This window comes from Trachypithecus francoisi, unplaced genomic scaffold, assembly GCF_009764315.1.
Source record: "Trachypithecus francoisi isolate TF-2019V2 unplaced genomic scaffold, Tfra_2.0 Lachesis_group5, whole genome shotgun sequence".
Classification (NCBI taxonomy): domain Eukaryota; kingdom Metazoa; phylum Chordata; class Mammalia; order Primates; family Cercopithecidae; genus Trachypithecus; species Trachypithecus francoisi.
Window position 1 is genome coordinate 26609679 of NW_022681470.1, and position 16616 is coordinate 26626294.

The window sequence follows — 16616 nt, forward strand, 5'->3', positions numbered from 1 at the left end:
TTTGAAGATGCATGCCTTACCTTAAAACTTCACATGTATATTTCAGATTCTAGTCAGATGTAACACTTATTATAGTAAATTGGACTCTCTAGGAAGATGCTTCATTTATCCTGTGGACTGTGGTACCCATGTTTGAAAATTAAAGTTATCACATCAGGGGCCAACAACTGTTCTCTGTTTTTAGAACCAAACATTAACTACACCACACAGTAATCTCATCCTGCTCAAATATGGACTAATAATCACCAAACTCCTTAACTAGCAACAACACTTTGAAAAAGCATTCACCTTTTTTGGGGCCAAGCAGATGAGGAAGAAAACTCTTAACAGCCACTGGCTCTGCAAACACCAACTGATTAAGCAGAAGAGGCACCAACCTTGAAGCTATCAATTCCTCTGACAAGCAGCTGACTCTGTCCAGCAGAAATCTGAGGACAAAAAGGGAAAGCCCAGGAAACTGGTCATGACACTGTATCAGCTTACTTGGACAGTTTAGCCTACACACAGCTTCTCTCTCACTTCTATCAAAGTGATGCATTTTGAAATGGAGATAGAAAAGGTGAACAGATTGGTCCCCAAGTACTTAAGAAAAATGCATGGCTGGGTGCAGCGGCTCACACCTGTAATCCCAGAACCTTAGGTGGCCAAGGCGGGCAGATCACTTGAGGTCAGGAGTTTGAGACCAGCTTGGCCAACATGGTGAAACCCCATCTCTACTAATAAAGTACAAAAATTAGCCAGGCATGGTGGCAGATGCCTGTAATCCCAACTACTCGGGGCTGAGGCATGGGAGGCTGAGGTTCAATCACCTGAAGCTGGGAGGCAGAGGTTGCAGTGAGCTGAGATCACACCACTGCACTCCAGCCTGGGTGACAGTGAGATTCTGTCTCAAAAAACAAACAAACAAACAAAAAAAAACAGGAAGTGTGAGGCAAAGCCAGCTAGTCAGCATACCTCCAATTCACACCAGGAAATGTTTCCACCAAATTATCCCCTTACTAACAGCCAAAGTGCCCTCCTTTTTACCCTAGTAAGACAGGCTTTCTAGATAATAAAAGACACTTTCTCAAATTTAAACAATGTAGAAAGTTTCCATAACTAACAAATTATAGGCTTTTGTCACTATCCCCATAAATTAAAACAACATATATAAAAGCACTTTGTTAAAAAATACAGATATTAGGTATTAATGGTAATATTACTCCATTATACAATCACCCTTAGCAGATATCCTTGCCTCCTACTTCATTAGGAAACAGGTCACATGCATTATCACGTTCAAACCCCTACACCACTATCAGCAAACAGGTTTACATTGATACTCATTCCCACCTCCCTTCCAGTTATCAAGGTTCCGAGGGCCTCCTCTTAAGGCCAGCCCCATCCAGTCACTGCCCCAGCATTCCCCTCTCTTCCAGGACAATGCACTAACAGTCTTCCCCAACTTGACTGCAGCTTCAACTACTCCCTCCATTCTTCTGCTAGCCCCTTTCCCTCGTCTATTAATATGCTCAGGTCTCTTCCACCCTTACAAAATGCTTCCTTGACTCCATTTGCTTCTTCAGTGATAATATTTTCTCTCCAAGTTTTTCTCCAGTGTCTTTCTCACCTTCTGTTCACTTATCAGCCCAATGCATTCTCACTGCTGGAACAGCTCTTGCTAATATAATGTTACCAGTGTCTTCCTAACTGCTAAATGAACAGGTCCCTGTTGATTCCTCCTACCTTTGTGAAATTCCCTACTCCTTTGGGAATATCATAGCCTTCCTAGCTCTCTGAGTCTCCTCTAACCCCTGCTTCTCATTCATCAGCCACCCCTTCCCACCAGCCACCAATTCCCACCAGCCCCCTTATAAGGTTGGGTGCCCTAGGATTACCATTTGGGTCCACTGTCCTTCATGCTACCCACTTTCTCTGTGAAAATATCACCAACTACAGGCTAACACCCTAATATTTCCCTCTAGCTCGTCAGCTTAAGACTTCTCTCAAGCTTCAGACCTGTCTGGTCAACTGTCCATGTACATCTCTATCTAAAGTCCAACAGATACTTCAAACCAACATATCCAACACTGAAATCATAATTTTCCCTGCATATTAGGTCCTCTCCTCCAATATTCTCTATTTCATTTGGTGATAATCACTAAGACTTCTCAGCTTTATCTTTTTAAACCTTTATTTTAGTGTCTTCTTCATTGTAGACATTAATGCCCTTATGTGTGGCTTCATATTTATTGCCTGGACTACCACAGTCTACTAACCAATCAAAATCTTAAATGAGTTAAGCCTTCCCGTAAAAGAGAACAAAGTGATCCACCTAAAGGGACATTAATCTGTTTCGCAGCCTGCTTCCACCTCTTTGATGGCTTCAATGCCTGAAGTCCCCTATTGACAAATAATGTCAGCACTCCTCACTGCCACATGGGAGGGGTACCTCCTACCTGTCCTTGTCTTGGAATTTCTCCCCCAGCAGGACTCAACTGCTTGCGGTTCTTGCACAAGTCACACTAGGTCTTGTCTTTGTGCATTTGTTTATGTCGCCCCTCTGCCTAGAATACCTTTTCTCTAATGACCTCCTCCTGCCCTGTGTGTTCTCAGGACTCCTTCCAAAAGCTCTCCTGTACCCACCTCTCTGTTTAAGGATTATCAGTCTGGGTACCTGTTTCCTTCACCAGAAATATCTATCCCAGGGCCTAGCAGAAAGCCTGACACATAGGAAATGTTCAATAAATGTGAAATAAACCAAATACCCGAGTCATCTTCTCTAGAATACCTCAAGTGATTACATGGAGTTAATCCAAGTTATTCAATTTAAATTCTTAATTTTCTGAACTTACTTAAAGAATTCCGTTTTTTCCTCTTCACTCTTCAATGTTAAACTTTTCAAGAAATTCACAACTTCCAGAAAATCATTTCTAAATGCCAAAAAGAGAAGGAATTCAGCAGAACAGATTAGAGAAGGCATGTTAAATATTGAGGCCATAACCACAGACTACATCAACATAATTTTAAACAAAGAAACATTCTCCTTTGCCATTTAAAGATTCTATTGGCAGGGCGCGGTGGCTCAAGCCTGTAATCCCAGCACTTTGGGAGGCCGAGACGGGTGGATCACAAGGTCAGGAGATCGAGACCATCCTGGCTAACATGGTGAAACCCCGTCTCTACTAAAAAACACAAAAAACTAGCCGGGCGAGGCGGCGGGCGCCTGTAGTCCCAGCTACTCGGGAGGCTGAGGCAGGAGAATGGCGTAAACCCGGGAGGCGGAGCTTGCAGTGAGCTGAGATCCGGCCACTGCACTCCAGCCTGGGCTACAGAGCGAGACTCCGTCTCAAAAAAAATAAAAAATAAAAAATAAAGATTCTATTACAACTAAGTAGCTTATGAGACAAATACTACAGAACAAGCCTCTATGAAAATTAACATTTTAATATCAAAGAGATCTGTGAAGAGGATACAAGTTTAAACACACATATGCTAACATGCTTTATGGTTTCGTCAGAAAAATCCTCCAAATTGTTGGTTGTAATAGGATGTTAAATGAAATATACTGGGAGAAATGACATTACCATTACAAAATATTGGTGACTCTCCAGTCTCCTTTGATGAAATCAAAACTATTAAAGAGGCTGTGGAAAGTGGAATTTCCATACAGCAATATTCTCATTTCTCCTGCTGTAATTTGCTTGGTCATTCTTTCAGCCAAGCAGGGATTAGTGCGAGAGGAGCGGTCAGTTTCCTATAGGGCTGCCAGAGAATTCCAAAGGCTGTGCACTGCTCAGCTCACATCCTACTGTATATGAGACTGTTGACCCCAGATGCTATGGCATACAAGCTGGACATTCTATTCAGAGGCCCAGTAAGCAGAGCTACCACCTGGGTCTCCACATCTTATGTTTATACCTATCTTAGGCTTCCCCTGGTTCAGCAGCAAAGATGTCGTAACTTAAATCTAATCAGTCAAATTGGTTCAGCTGCCTCTGTAAGGGATGCTGACCCTGGCTCCTACTGTTGTCTCTTGACTGGGGTTTCTCCCCACATTAACAGTGGGATTTTGGCAGGTGGGGTTTGTGTGTTTTCAGCTTTCTTCTCCCCTCTCAATTTACAACTCTTAATAACTCATTTTACACATAGTGATAAGAGAATCTATTTACCGTAAGGGATTGTTCTTTGTAGAGACTTTCTATCAAGTGAAATAAAATATTTCTAAGAATCATCCAAAAGGGCATAGAAATACCTTGGAAAGATTCTCATAGTGATAAATATATAAAATTTTTGTCAATTAAAAATACAAATGTTTAAAAACATCCTCAAAATGATGATCATCATGGGAAAAGTTCTGAATAGTTTCTTTGAAATATAAATGACAATATATCCCAGTAACCACAAATGCTACTTATTTAATAAGATTACCCTCCCCACCTGCCCCAAGTTCTATCCTAGAGGTAATTTTCCCCACTTGGGAATAATAGCCTTCCCTTTGCTCTGGTTTTTCCCAAGCTCTAAATGCAAACACATAGGGTTTTTAGTTTTAAAACTGACAAAAGGTTGGCTTTGCTAATAAAAGTCATGAATATGGAACTAACCTGTGTAGAAGTTCTGCAGTCATGGAAATAAAAAAATGAAGGGCACATAATTAAAACTAACCTTGAAGAGGGGGTCAAAAACATCTCTGAATCTAATAAAGTATTAAATTATATTGTGCCCTTCCCTCTAAACCGACTTCTTTGCTCTTCCATCACATACTACTAGACAAAGAAAATGAACTCATTCACCATCCCCATGAGAAAAAAATAATAATAAACTCATAATATAATGGCAGCAGAAAAGAAAGGCTAGGTTTAATAACTTTTTCAATTAACTTACAACTGTAAACCAGTGGACATACCTAGCTTCTTCACTATTAGAAGCCCTAATAAAGCTGGCTACAATTTCTAAATCCAAGCCTTCAAGACAATAAAGGATTTCTAAAACTTCCTATCTATAATAGGAAACTGACAGACAACCCAATTTCTTCCCTATTTTCTCTTGTGGACATGATTCAATCTCTCCTAATAATTAACAACAACAGAAACTGCACCATTTAGTCCTCCAAAATCCCCCCACTGGCACTTATCCAAGGTATGAGAGCAGGCAGCAGTGTTCCGGAAGCAGCCAGCGTCACCACACCAGATGCCCTCACCTGAAGAACTCATGAGATAGTAAGGTGCAGAGCGCTGGCCGACAGTTTGGAATGGGATTCAGCAAAGTTGAGTGCAAGGTCTGTTGAAAGCTGGAGAGAACATCCGCTGAAACTGAAATCCAGAGCTACAATTAGTTTCCAATGCCTTCTCCCTCTTTTCAGGACCTCTATAGCTGGAGACTGCCGAAAGCAAAAACCAACCTGTAAAAGCCCAAACAAACAAAGCCCTGGCTGTTGCTAAACAGCTTCCTGCTTGCCTTAGGCATAACTCCTTGGCAGGTGTAGAAAGTTGTCCTGCCACCACCATCAAACCCCACCCCAGGTGCCATTCCCTTCTATACCCTCTCATTTCCTGATTATCCGTTTATCCCAGCTCAGGCCCAAAGAAGAAGGGCTAACAGTGTGATAGGTTTCAGGGCCTTTCTCAACAGGGGTTCCTCATCCATAGAACAGTTATATGAACAATTATATTTACAATTCTTCCAAGGATAGTCAATCATTGCTACCATTCTAAATACACAGAATAGTTAGTTCATTATACACAATGGATGCCTTTGGGCCTTAGGGTTTAATTCTCAAGTATTTGGGATGGGACAATTTAGAGCTGACAGCTGAATCAGAACACTGCATAAGCCTGGGAGAACAAACTGCATTAGAACTGGCACAAAGCTTGAGCTATGTGAGATGTAGGCCAGTAAGGGGCCTACTGTGACACATGCCTCGGTAAACTCAATGAGTGGAAAATTAAAGTCCTAAAGTGGGCACAGGAGAGTGAAGCAGGCTGCCAAGCATGCAATTAGAGAACACAGAAGAGAGGAAAAAACAATGTCCTTAGTAGCCTGAGCTTTAAGAGACAATGAAAGAAAAAAGTGAAGAGTAAATTAAAGTAATAGGAAAATAAATCAAATGAGCTTTGAAAGAACAGAGAAATGTTAAGCCCAATTTAACAAAAAATTATGAATTTTACCCTATTATTCAGATTATTACATATAAATCATTAATGATAGTTATGTACTTATTGGCTGGTTCAATAAGGAATACAGTCTACATTTAGACCGCTTAAGTACTATTACCAATTAATAAGATAATCACACATGATACTGACAGCCATAGTTCAAAGTGCTTCTTACTTAAAATTCTTTTCACACGAATGCAAACGAATGAAACCCAAAGCTTCTTTCCCTACTGTTCTTAATATCTGCCCTAAAAAAGTTACCTGGTAAGCAGAAGATTCCTTACTATCCTCAAAGACTATAGTCCTTTGAATTCCACAGAGAACAGACCATGGATGATTTTCCTACTTATTCTACAGATGCAGTAGTATAACTCTAACTCACCCTGTTCATTTAAGATTGTGAGCAAACTTTCCACCAATGTTCCAAATGAAAAGGCATCCCGGGCATGTCCATGACACTCTGGGAGAGTTGTGAATTCTGGAGACTAAAAGCAGTAAAGACAATTAAAACTACAGGATCTGCCTTATAAGCCATTTCTAATTTTCTCTGAAGCACTTTCTCCCATGTTTGTATTTATTATACTCAAATCTGTCTTCAGAATACCACACATAAATGAATGTATAGGTCCTTAACACTATTAGTGAATAGAATTTGTGGAAGATTTTAAAACATTAAAATGGGCAAAAATTTTTAAAAAGGTCAGAGCATGGCACACGTCGGTGGCTTTTAAAAATATTTTCACTGCAACTCATGGTAAAGAATATGTCTTATATCGTGACCTACTATACATACACGTGCATAAATACACACATAATGGAAACAAAAGTTTCATAAAACAATGCTCAGCCTTACTATCTAAGATGCCCAAGGACATCTTCTTTTATTCTATTTTTTTGTAAAATGCTAGTCAGGACCCCCTAAATTGACTTAAAACCCACAAATCACCAATTTTAAAAACACTAGCGTATATATATGTGTGTGTGTGTGTGTGTGTATATAAAAAATACTGATTTGGATAAATCTGATTTATTTCAAGTCTTAGGTCTACACTTAAGTTTATAGTTAAGTTCATATTTCCTGTAAAGCACACTAAATATATCTTTGGGAATTGTTTATTTACAGTGGCTATAAGAACAAATTTATAGAGGGAGCATCTGCTTTTGAATTTATTGGTAAACAGAATATTTCTTTGCCAGCACCCTAATGTTAATAATCATTCTCCTGTGCATCTTGAAATCCTAAGTAATGGACAGCTAGAGATAGATGAATGGTTTGGGTGACATACAAGAAAGGACCTAGGGCTTCTGCTTCCACAATTATTATGGATTCCAGGAAAGTACAACTACTGATAATGGTTTCAACTGTTTCCCACCCAAATCTCATCTTGAATTATAACTCCCACAATTCCCACGTGTCCTGGGAAGAACCAGTGGGAGGTGACTGAATTATGGGGGCAGGTCTTTCCTGCCCTGTTCTCATGATAGTGAATGAGCCTCACAAGTTCTAATGGTTTTAAAAAGGGGAGTTTCCCTGCACAAGCTCTCTTGTCTGCCACCAGGTGAGACGTGCCTTTCACCTTCTGCCATGATTGTGAGGCCTCCCCAGCTACGTGGAAGTGTAAGTCCAGTGAACCTCTTTCTTTTGTAAATTGCCCAGTCTTGGGTATGTCTTCATCAGCAGCATGAAAACGGATTAATATAGTAAACTGTTACCAGTAGAGTGGGGTGTTACTGAAAAGATACCCGAAAATGTGGAAGAGACTTTGGAACTGGGTAACTGGCAGAGGCTGGAACAGTTTGGAGGGTTCAGAAGAAGACAGGAAATGTGGAAAAGTTTGGAACTTCCTAGAGACTTGTTGAATGGCTTTGACAAAAATGCTGCTAGTGATATAAACAATAAGGTCCAGGCTGAGGTGGTCTCAGATGGAGATGAGGAACTTATTGGGAACTGAAGCAAACGTGACCTTTGTTATGTTTTAGCAGAGACTGGTGGCACTTTGCCCCTGCCCTAAAGAACTGTGGAACTTTGAACTTAAAAGAGATGATTTAGGGTATCGGGTGGAAGAAATTTCTAAGCAGCAAAGCATTCAAGAGGTGACTTGGGTGCTGTTAAAGGCATTCAGTTTTAAAAGGAAAACACAGCATAAAAGTTTGGGAAGTTTGCAGCCTGACAATGCAATAGAAAAGAAGATCTCAGGTGAAATTCATGCCGGCAGCAGAAGTTTGCATAAGTAATGAGGGGCCAAATGTTAATCCCCAAGACAATGGGGAAAATGTCTCCAGGGCATGTCAGAGATCTTCACAGCAGCCCCTCCCATCACAGGCCTGTAGGCCTAGAAGGAAAAAGTGGTTTCACGAGCCAGGCCCAGGGTGCCCGTGCTGTGTAAAGCCTAGGGACTTGGTGTCCTGCATCTCAGCCGCTCTAGCCGTGCAGAAAGGGGCCAACGTAGAGCTCGGGATGTGGCTTCAGAGGGTGCAAGCTCCAAGCCTTGGCAGCTTCCACGTGGTGTTGAGCCTACAAGTGCACACAAGTCAAGAATTGGGGTTTGGGAACCTCCACCTAGATTTCAGAAGATGTAAGGAAATGCCTGGATGCCCAGGCAGAAGTTTGCTGCAGGGGCAGGGCCCTTATGGAGAACCTCTACTAGGGCAGTGTGAAAAGGAAATGTGGGGATGGAGCCCCCACACAGAGTTCCTACTGGGGCACCACCTAATGGAGCTGTGAGAAGGGGGCCAGCATCCTCCAGATCCCAGAATGGTAGATCCACTGACAGCTTGCACCGTGTGCCTGAAAAAGCTGCAGACATTCAAGACCAGCCTGTGAAAGCAGCCAGGAGGGAAACTGTACCCTGCAGAGCCACAGGGGTAGAAGCTGCCCAAGACCATGGGAACCCACCTCTTGCATCAGCATGACCTGGATGCGAGACATAGAGTCAAAGGAGAGCCCATTTTGGAGCTTTAAGATTTGACTGCCCCATTGGATTTCAGACTTGCATGGGGCCTGTAGCCCCTTTGGCCAATTTCTCCCTTTAGGAATGACTGTATTTACCCAATGCCTGTACCCCCATTGTATCTAGGAAGTAACTAACTTGCTTGTGATTTTACAGGCTCATAGGTGGAAGGGACTTGCCTTGTCTCAGATGAGATGTTGGACTACTGACTTTTGAGTTAATGATGAAATGACTGAAGACTTTGGGGGACTGTTGGGAAGACATGATTGGTTTTGAAATGTGACGACATGAGATTGGGGAGGGGCCAGGGGAGGAATGATGTGGTTTGCCTGTGACGCTCATCTTGGATTGTAACTCCCACAATTCCCATGTGTTGTGGGGAGGAACCCAGTAGAAGGTGATTAAATTATAGAGGTAGATCTTCCCTGCATTCTTCTGGTAATAGTAAGTCTCATAAGACCTGATGGTTTTAAAAAAGGGAATTTCCCTGCACAAGCTCTCTTCTCTTGTCTGCTGCCATGTGAGAAGTGCCTTTCACCTTCTGCCATGATTGTGAGGCCTCCCCAGCCACATGGAACTGTAAGTCCAATAAACCTCTTTCTTTTATAAATTGCCCAGTCTCAGGTACGTCTTTATCAGCAGCAAGAAAACAGACTAATACAACTACTTATCGTGAAATGGGTATAATAGTCTGTTCACACTGAGGTATCTCTACCTCATATCATAGGTGTTTATGTGACAAAAAAATTTAAGCTGGTTCCCTGGCTGTGGCGATAAGATTAACCTTAGAAAGCTTTAAGGCCAGAGGAATTATGAGGCACCTATAACTCAGTAAAGAAAGGAATAAGCAGAGGAAAGTTTTTTAAAATTTCATACTTAGTTACACAAAGGTGCCTTCATTACATGTGAAGTATATCATCTTACCATCTCTTCAGGAGGGATAGATGCTGGGTCTCTTATTGACTGAATGCTCTTCAGAAACTAGACAGAGAAATAAATTAAAGAAAATGATTCATACATATGTTTGGTGAACTAATCTCTTACATCAGGTAACATAAGCAATGAGCAATGCAAACAGCAGCAATTAAACCTTCAAATCAATGCCACACATTAGATGCACAAATTTAAAATGCTCCTAATTTAAAAAATGCAAATGAAGTACCTAGCACAGCACAAGGCATAGTAATAAATGGTAGTTCCTTTTCCTCTCCCCTTCATCTGGTTTAACAGACACGCTCTGCTGTTCAGAGGCATCTGTGCATCTGATTTCCTTATATGGAAATTAGAACACTTCTTTCTCTTCCTGCTTAGATATTAACAATAAGAAGGTTTTTCTAGCACAGAACAAATCTGTCATTAATCTCACTAAATCAAATGAACCTTAAGTCTTGCTACCACACGAGATTAGAAAGTTGAGAACCTTAGCTATGGAGACAAAACCAACATCCACAGAATAAGTATGTTAACTTGCTAGTTTCGAAGATTATTTTTGAAGAGCTTATATGTCCCGAACATCATTGAGAGCACTAAGAATACAAGATGAATGCAATAAAGTTTCTGCCCCCAACCAGGTGCTCACAACCTAGAATGTAAACTAAGAATCTCCATAAACGTGCTGAGTGCCCTGGAAGCACCCGGGTGACTAATTTTGTTGGGTAGGGGAGTGCCTAGGGGAAGAAGTCACAAGAAAGGAGATTGAAGCCAGATCTTAGATGAGTTTACATTTTCCAGAAGCCAAGGAGAAGAAATGCATTCCAGCAACAGAATGGCCTACAAAGAAGAAGAGTGTGAAGGAAGAAGGCATATGTGGGGACACAGCTGAACTACATGGAACAAGATGTAACCAGACTATAGCTCAAGAACTCTTGAGTGAGGCCAGGCTCCGTGGCTCACATCTGTAATCCCAGCACTTTGGGAGGCTAAGGTGGGCAGATAACCTGAGGTCAGGAATTTGAGACCAGCCTCGGCAACATGGCAAAACCTCATCTCTATCAAAAATATAAAAAATTAACCAGGTGTGGTGGTGTGCACCTGTGGTCCCAGCTACTTAGGAGGCTGAGGTGGGAGGATCACTTGAGCCAGGGAGGCAGAGGTTGCAGTGAGCCGAGATCACACCACTGCACTGCAGCCTGGGTGACAGGAAAATTCCGTTCCCCAGCACTCCCCTAAAAAACCTAAATGGTAAATGAGGCTGAAGGTAGGCTGGAGAAAGACTGTGAAGGGCCTTACATCCCATGGCAAAGAATTTGGAATAAATAGCACAGAAAGGATTACATGCTATTATATGAAGTACACAAAAGGTAAATTCAGGGAAAAAAGAGATCAGTATGGGCAGAATAACCAGAGAGATGTAGATGTCTTTGTGGTAGAGCATTTGAACTGAGCAAGAACCCATGAAGGTGCACGTTAGACATGGCCCCAAGTTAAGTGTGGAAGCAGCACAAAAGAGAACAGGGGAAATTAGACTGAAACAGTAAGTCAACAGTGAGTCACCATTTCCGTAGGGATATTAAAATTCCGTAGGGATTTTTTCTGTAAGGAAGAGTGAATGCAATGGCAACATGCGAAATGTGAAGAGAACACACAAAACAGAAAACAGAAAGGTTCATCAACCTGGGAGGGAAACATGCAGACAAAAGTATAAGGAATACTACGTCAGCAACAACACAGTCCACTAGGAGTTAAGATGCACAGGTCCTAAGTCCAGCTACTAAGATACCATGTATGAATTTGGGCAACTCGGACAATTGTTCAAAGAACATTTTCTGAGTAACTATTATGTGCCAGGCACTATTCTAGGTAGAGGTATAATGATAAGAGACTCACACCCTTAAGAGCCCAACCACTGGAATACAAGACAGATACATAAAGGTAATTTCACTATCAAGTGGTATAATCAAAGTAAGTACAAGGTACTATGGGGCAGAGGGAGGGGCATTTAACTAAAATATCTGAACAAAACATTTTACCTCTCTCAGTCTCAGGTTCCTCATTTATAAAATAAGGAGAAAGGATATATGACCCCTACTGCCTCTGAGGAACAAAATGCTACAATTCTATAAATGAGGGCACTGAAAAAAATTCAAGTCTCTAAAGACCAAGCTAACACTGAAGGAAAGTGCCTAGGCAAGAACCACATACTAAGACGCTATTAAAAACCAAGTAAGGAAGGGGGGCTGTCCCCTGGCTTACCTCTGGTGTGGCCTGAGAAATTTTGCAAACAGTTTCCATTGCTCCTAGTTTCCAGTGCCCGTCTTCACTCACAAATACAGATGATAAACAGACATTATTGTGTGTTAATTGTCCCTGGAAAAAAAAAAGAACAGAAGGAAGAGTGCCACTCCAGGATCTGAAATAGAAATTTATTTTAAAAAATGTTTTTCTCCATCTCTCACAATCTTTATTTTAAAAAACCAAATACTAATCACCAAAAAAATTATGGCAAGCCTTCCCACTTGTGGCATGATAAATGGAACTACGACTTTAAGAAACAACAAATTGAATGAAGTTAAATAAAAGGAAAAATGGAAGGGAAGGGCTTTTGTTATCTCCCCCTGCCTCATGTGGCAGGTTAATAAACACATTAAAGCCAGTACACACAGTCATCTCCCCATTTTTGTGGGAGTCAGGAGATACACATGTTCTTAAACATAAATTTACAAGTCTGTATAGCCTATATTATTTACTTCCAATGCCTTTAAAGATAAAATATATCTTTGCTCACTTAAGTTATTTTATTAATTTTCTTCTCTAGATTCTTTCTCACCTACATTCTATCACGAACCCAGATCCACTTCACCTGAAATCTTGTCAGTAGGCATTAAAAAAATTCTGCCTGAAGAAGAGGAAAATGGAATGATAAGGACCACCAGAAATATCCCACAGACCACAAAAGAGCCCATTTTAAAACTGTAAAAACAGTACAGTCAAATAAGAGAAAGGGAGAAAATAAGAACAGGATTCAGGTATTATTTTTCCCCAAGCCAAAAATCATTTCAGTAGACAAAAAAGTACGTTTAAAGTTATTATGTATGTATGTAATGTATGTATGTATTTATTACAGGGTCTCTGTTGCTCAGGTTGGAGTGTAGTGGCGTGATCACAGCTCACTGCAGCCTTGACCTCCTGGGCTCAAGCAATCCTCCCACTTCAGCCTCCCAAGTAGGGGGGACTACAGGCATGTGCCACCATGCCTGGCTCATTTTTTATAATGTTTTTGTAGAGATAGGGTCTTGCCATGTTGCCCAGGCTGGTCTCAAACTCCTGGGCTCAAGCAATCTGCCTACCTCAGCCTCCCAAAGTGCTGGGATTACAGGTGTGAGCCATTGCACCTGGCCAAAAGAGCAGTTTAAATATTCTACCCAATACATCAAATATGTAAATATTTTTATAGAGAATACTCCAAAGGATCAATATTTTTTAAAGGAAGGTATAGAATAGTGTGTATAGTATATTTCCATTTGAGAAAAAAATGAAAGCAAAGAAGTTTACACACTAGATATTTGTTTCATATGCACAAAGAACATCTCTGGAATAATACACGAGTCACCATCATTGCCTCTGAAGAGAGGAATTAGGGCACTGGATTCAAGGATGGGAGAGGGACACCTCACCCACAGAGTGTACAAACTTTTTAACCATGTGTATGCACTTTTGTCAACAAAGAAGCTATTTCTCCCCATTGAACCATTAATAATTCTCATTATCATGTGACCTTGTAAACATAAAGAGACTATAAATCCAATATGATATTTGGAGAATCTGTCTCAAATTAATAGAAAAAATTTAAAAACATACATAAAGATGAGTCAAGTCCAAGTGTTTCTAACCTGTGATTGGCATTTTTTAATCTTGGTGGACTGCCAAAGACCTTAATGCTTCAGAATGCAAATACCATTAAGAAAACAGTAATACTGTCAAGAAACAGACCAGAAGTAAACCTAGGAACCACCATCTTCTAGTAATAGCAAACATCATCAGAGAGTCAAGCACACTGGTTACACCACAGAATGTTAAGAGGCTGTCTCTCAATTGGCCCCAACTACTCAAATGGGAAAGGATATATATATATTCTGCCTTTTCCTAAGAAATGGTCATTTCTTTCTTCAAAATCTAAAATGGGACACAACTCCTCAAAACAAATGGGAACTTTAGTCTAAGGCGGCACTGATATTACACCTTTTCTTTGTTTTAATAACTCATGCCAGCTGTAGCTATTTTTAGGCAAAGAATTATCCAAAACTAGAGGCAGACTATAGTAAACTAAAATAAAATTCTAAAAATAACTGTCCAGGGACACAGAACTAGTTGTGCATTCAATAAAACCTCTATCTATTGCACCTCTTGTGCCTTCCAACGTGCTATTTTTTCTCAGGAAGTTTTCTAATAATAACACTAACTTACAATTTCTATACACACCATAATTTATAAGTATTACCACACACATCATCCCCCTACCCCCATCTACATCAAAGTCTGTGAGGCAGACTATACAGGTTACTTACTCTGTCATGAAGAAAGATAAGAGCCAGCAATATGTCATAGATCCCAGCACAGACCTCTGCAGAAGACAGTGTTTCCAAAGCCACTTCCAGGGGCTGTACTCGCTCAGTGACAAGATGAATGCCATCCGCTTCCACAGTACAAGATAAAAATCTTAGCAAGCAAGGGTGACGAAGTGTCTTCAAATGCTTTAAAAATACAAACAGAAGAGCTGAAGTTAATGACCCCAAACCAGATTATAGTTTCATATACATTATGGGAGAAATCAGAAAATGTATACTTGCAGTTAAGGCTCTTTTGAGTGCCCTACCTTCCTCCCTACCCACTAAATTTCACATAAGGCAAAGATCTATGACTTGTTCTGACATCATTCAATTTACTAACATTTAAATGACTCTACAGAAATTTACAGTTCCATTATGGTAGTGTAAGCCTCATAAGAGCCCAGATCTCTCAACGATTACTGCTATCAACTAAACAAAGTGCCAGAAATAACTGAAATCCCAAAAAGTAAGCAAATGCACGCAGATTATGGAGGGGAGTCAAACCTGAAGAAGCGGCACCAATGGGGGTGAGTTTCTTGGTTTGGGGAAATTTTCGCCATCTCACAGCTATGCATGGAGACAGGCCCCAGTTGCAAAGCAGTGTAACAAAGGTGCTAAAAGTCCAATAAAAACTTCACCATCTTTCTGGCTGAAAGAATGATAGAAAAGAACAGGAAGGCGAGTATGAGGAGGATATCCCAGAGAGGAGACAGCTGGAGAGACGCCCTGATTTTTCACATACCCACAAATTCTCAGAAGCAAGCATCCGCAGGATAGACCCAAACCAGCAAACTTTTGAGAAAGACAGATTGCAAATACTATTCACAGGAAGAGTAAGAGGAAGTAGTTCAAAAACTTGAGGCCTGAACCTAAATTAGCTGCCTGCTAAATAAAAAACATCAACATTTTCCAAAGGATTATAACAGAACAAAGAGTTATGTCACGTCACATTCAAAATGTCCAGGATGCACCCCCAAACTACGCAACATACAAAGAACCATAAAAATGTAACACATTCTCAATGGAAACGACAACCAATAAACACCACCTCAAGGGCCTTCAGATATTGGAATGACCAGAAATAATTTAAAGCAGCTATTATAATCATCCTCCTAGAGATAAAGGAAAAGTTATAAAATAGAAAGATACAAATTTCCAAAAGAAAAAAAGATTGAAAATAAAAAATTAATGTATAGACTCATTAACAGAATGGATAGGACAGAATAAAGAATCAGTAAACTTGAAAATAGTAACCAATCTGAAGAATAAAAAATATTTTTAAAAAATGATCAGAGGGACCAGGTGTGGTGGCTCAAACCTGTAATCCCAGCACTTTGGGAGGCCAGTGCAGGAGGATTACTTCAGCCCAGGAGTTTGAGACCAGCCTGGGCAACACAGTGAAACCCGTCTCCTAAAGAAAAATTAAGAAAGAAAAAAAAAGAGACCTGAGACTCAGAAACCTGTGACAATAACAAAAGGTCAAATAAATATAACTGAAGTCCCAAAAAGAGAAAAGAAAAAAAATGGGGCATAAAAAATACAATGGATGAAAATTTAAATTTGGCTAAATACTTAGGTTTACAGACTTAAGAATTTCAGTGAATATAAAACAAGATAAAATTTTTTAAAAGCACACTTAAACATATTACCATCAAACTGCTAAATATCAAAGATAAAAAAATCTTGGAAGCAGCTAAAGGAAACACATTCTATGGAGGAGAATGATGATTTAAACAACTGCAGATTTCTCATCAGGAAACATGGAGGGCAAGAAACAATGAAACGTTTAAAATGCTGAAAGAAAAAACTATCAGCTTGGAATACTGTATCTAAGCAAAAGTAACCTTCAGAGACAAAGGCAAAATAAAAGCACTTTTGGTGACAAAAAGAAAATTTCTTGCCAGAAGACCTGCTATTTAAAAAATGCTCAAGGAGGTTCTACAAATGGAAGAAAAAATGATACCAAAGGGAAACCTGAATTTTCA

The 16616-nt window shown here is 40.3% G+C and overlaps 1 protein-coding gene across 9 annotated transcripts in view; it reads right to left on the minus strand.

Annotated features, from left to right (window-relative positions):
- Nucleotides 1-16616, minus strand: part of SCYL3 (SCY1 like pseudokinase 3) — a 44016-nt gene that overhangs the window by 12309 nt on the left and 15091 nt on the right. For 8 of the 9 annotated variants that reach the window (XM_033199609.1, XM_033199605.1, XM_033199608.1 and 5 more), the window contains exons 3-9: nt 14590-14775; nt 12278-12391; nt 10010-10066; nt 6517-6619; nt 5180-5291; nt 2835-2912; nt 289-428 (exon numbers count right to left, since the gene is read on the minus strand). In XM_033199609.1, coding sequence (XP_033055500.1) covers nt 289-428; nt 2835-2912; nt 5180-5291; nt 6517-6619; nt 10010-10066; nt 12278-12391; nt 14590-14775 — 790 coding nt within the window. Of the gene's footprint in view, nt 1-288; nt 429-2834; nt 2913-5179; nt 5292-6516; nt 6620-10009; nt 10067-12277; nt 12392-12851; nt 12921-14589; nt 14776-16616 lie in introns of all 9 variants that reach the window. The other variant, XM_033199613.1, reaches the window with a different exon arrangement.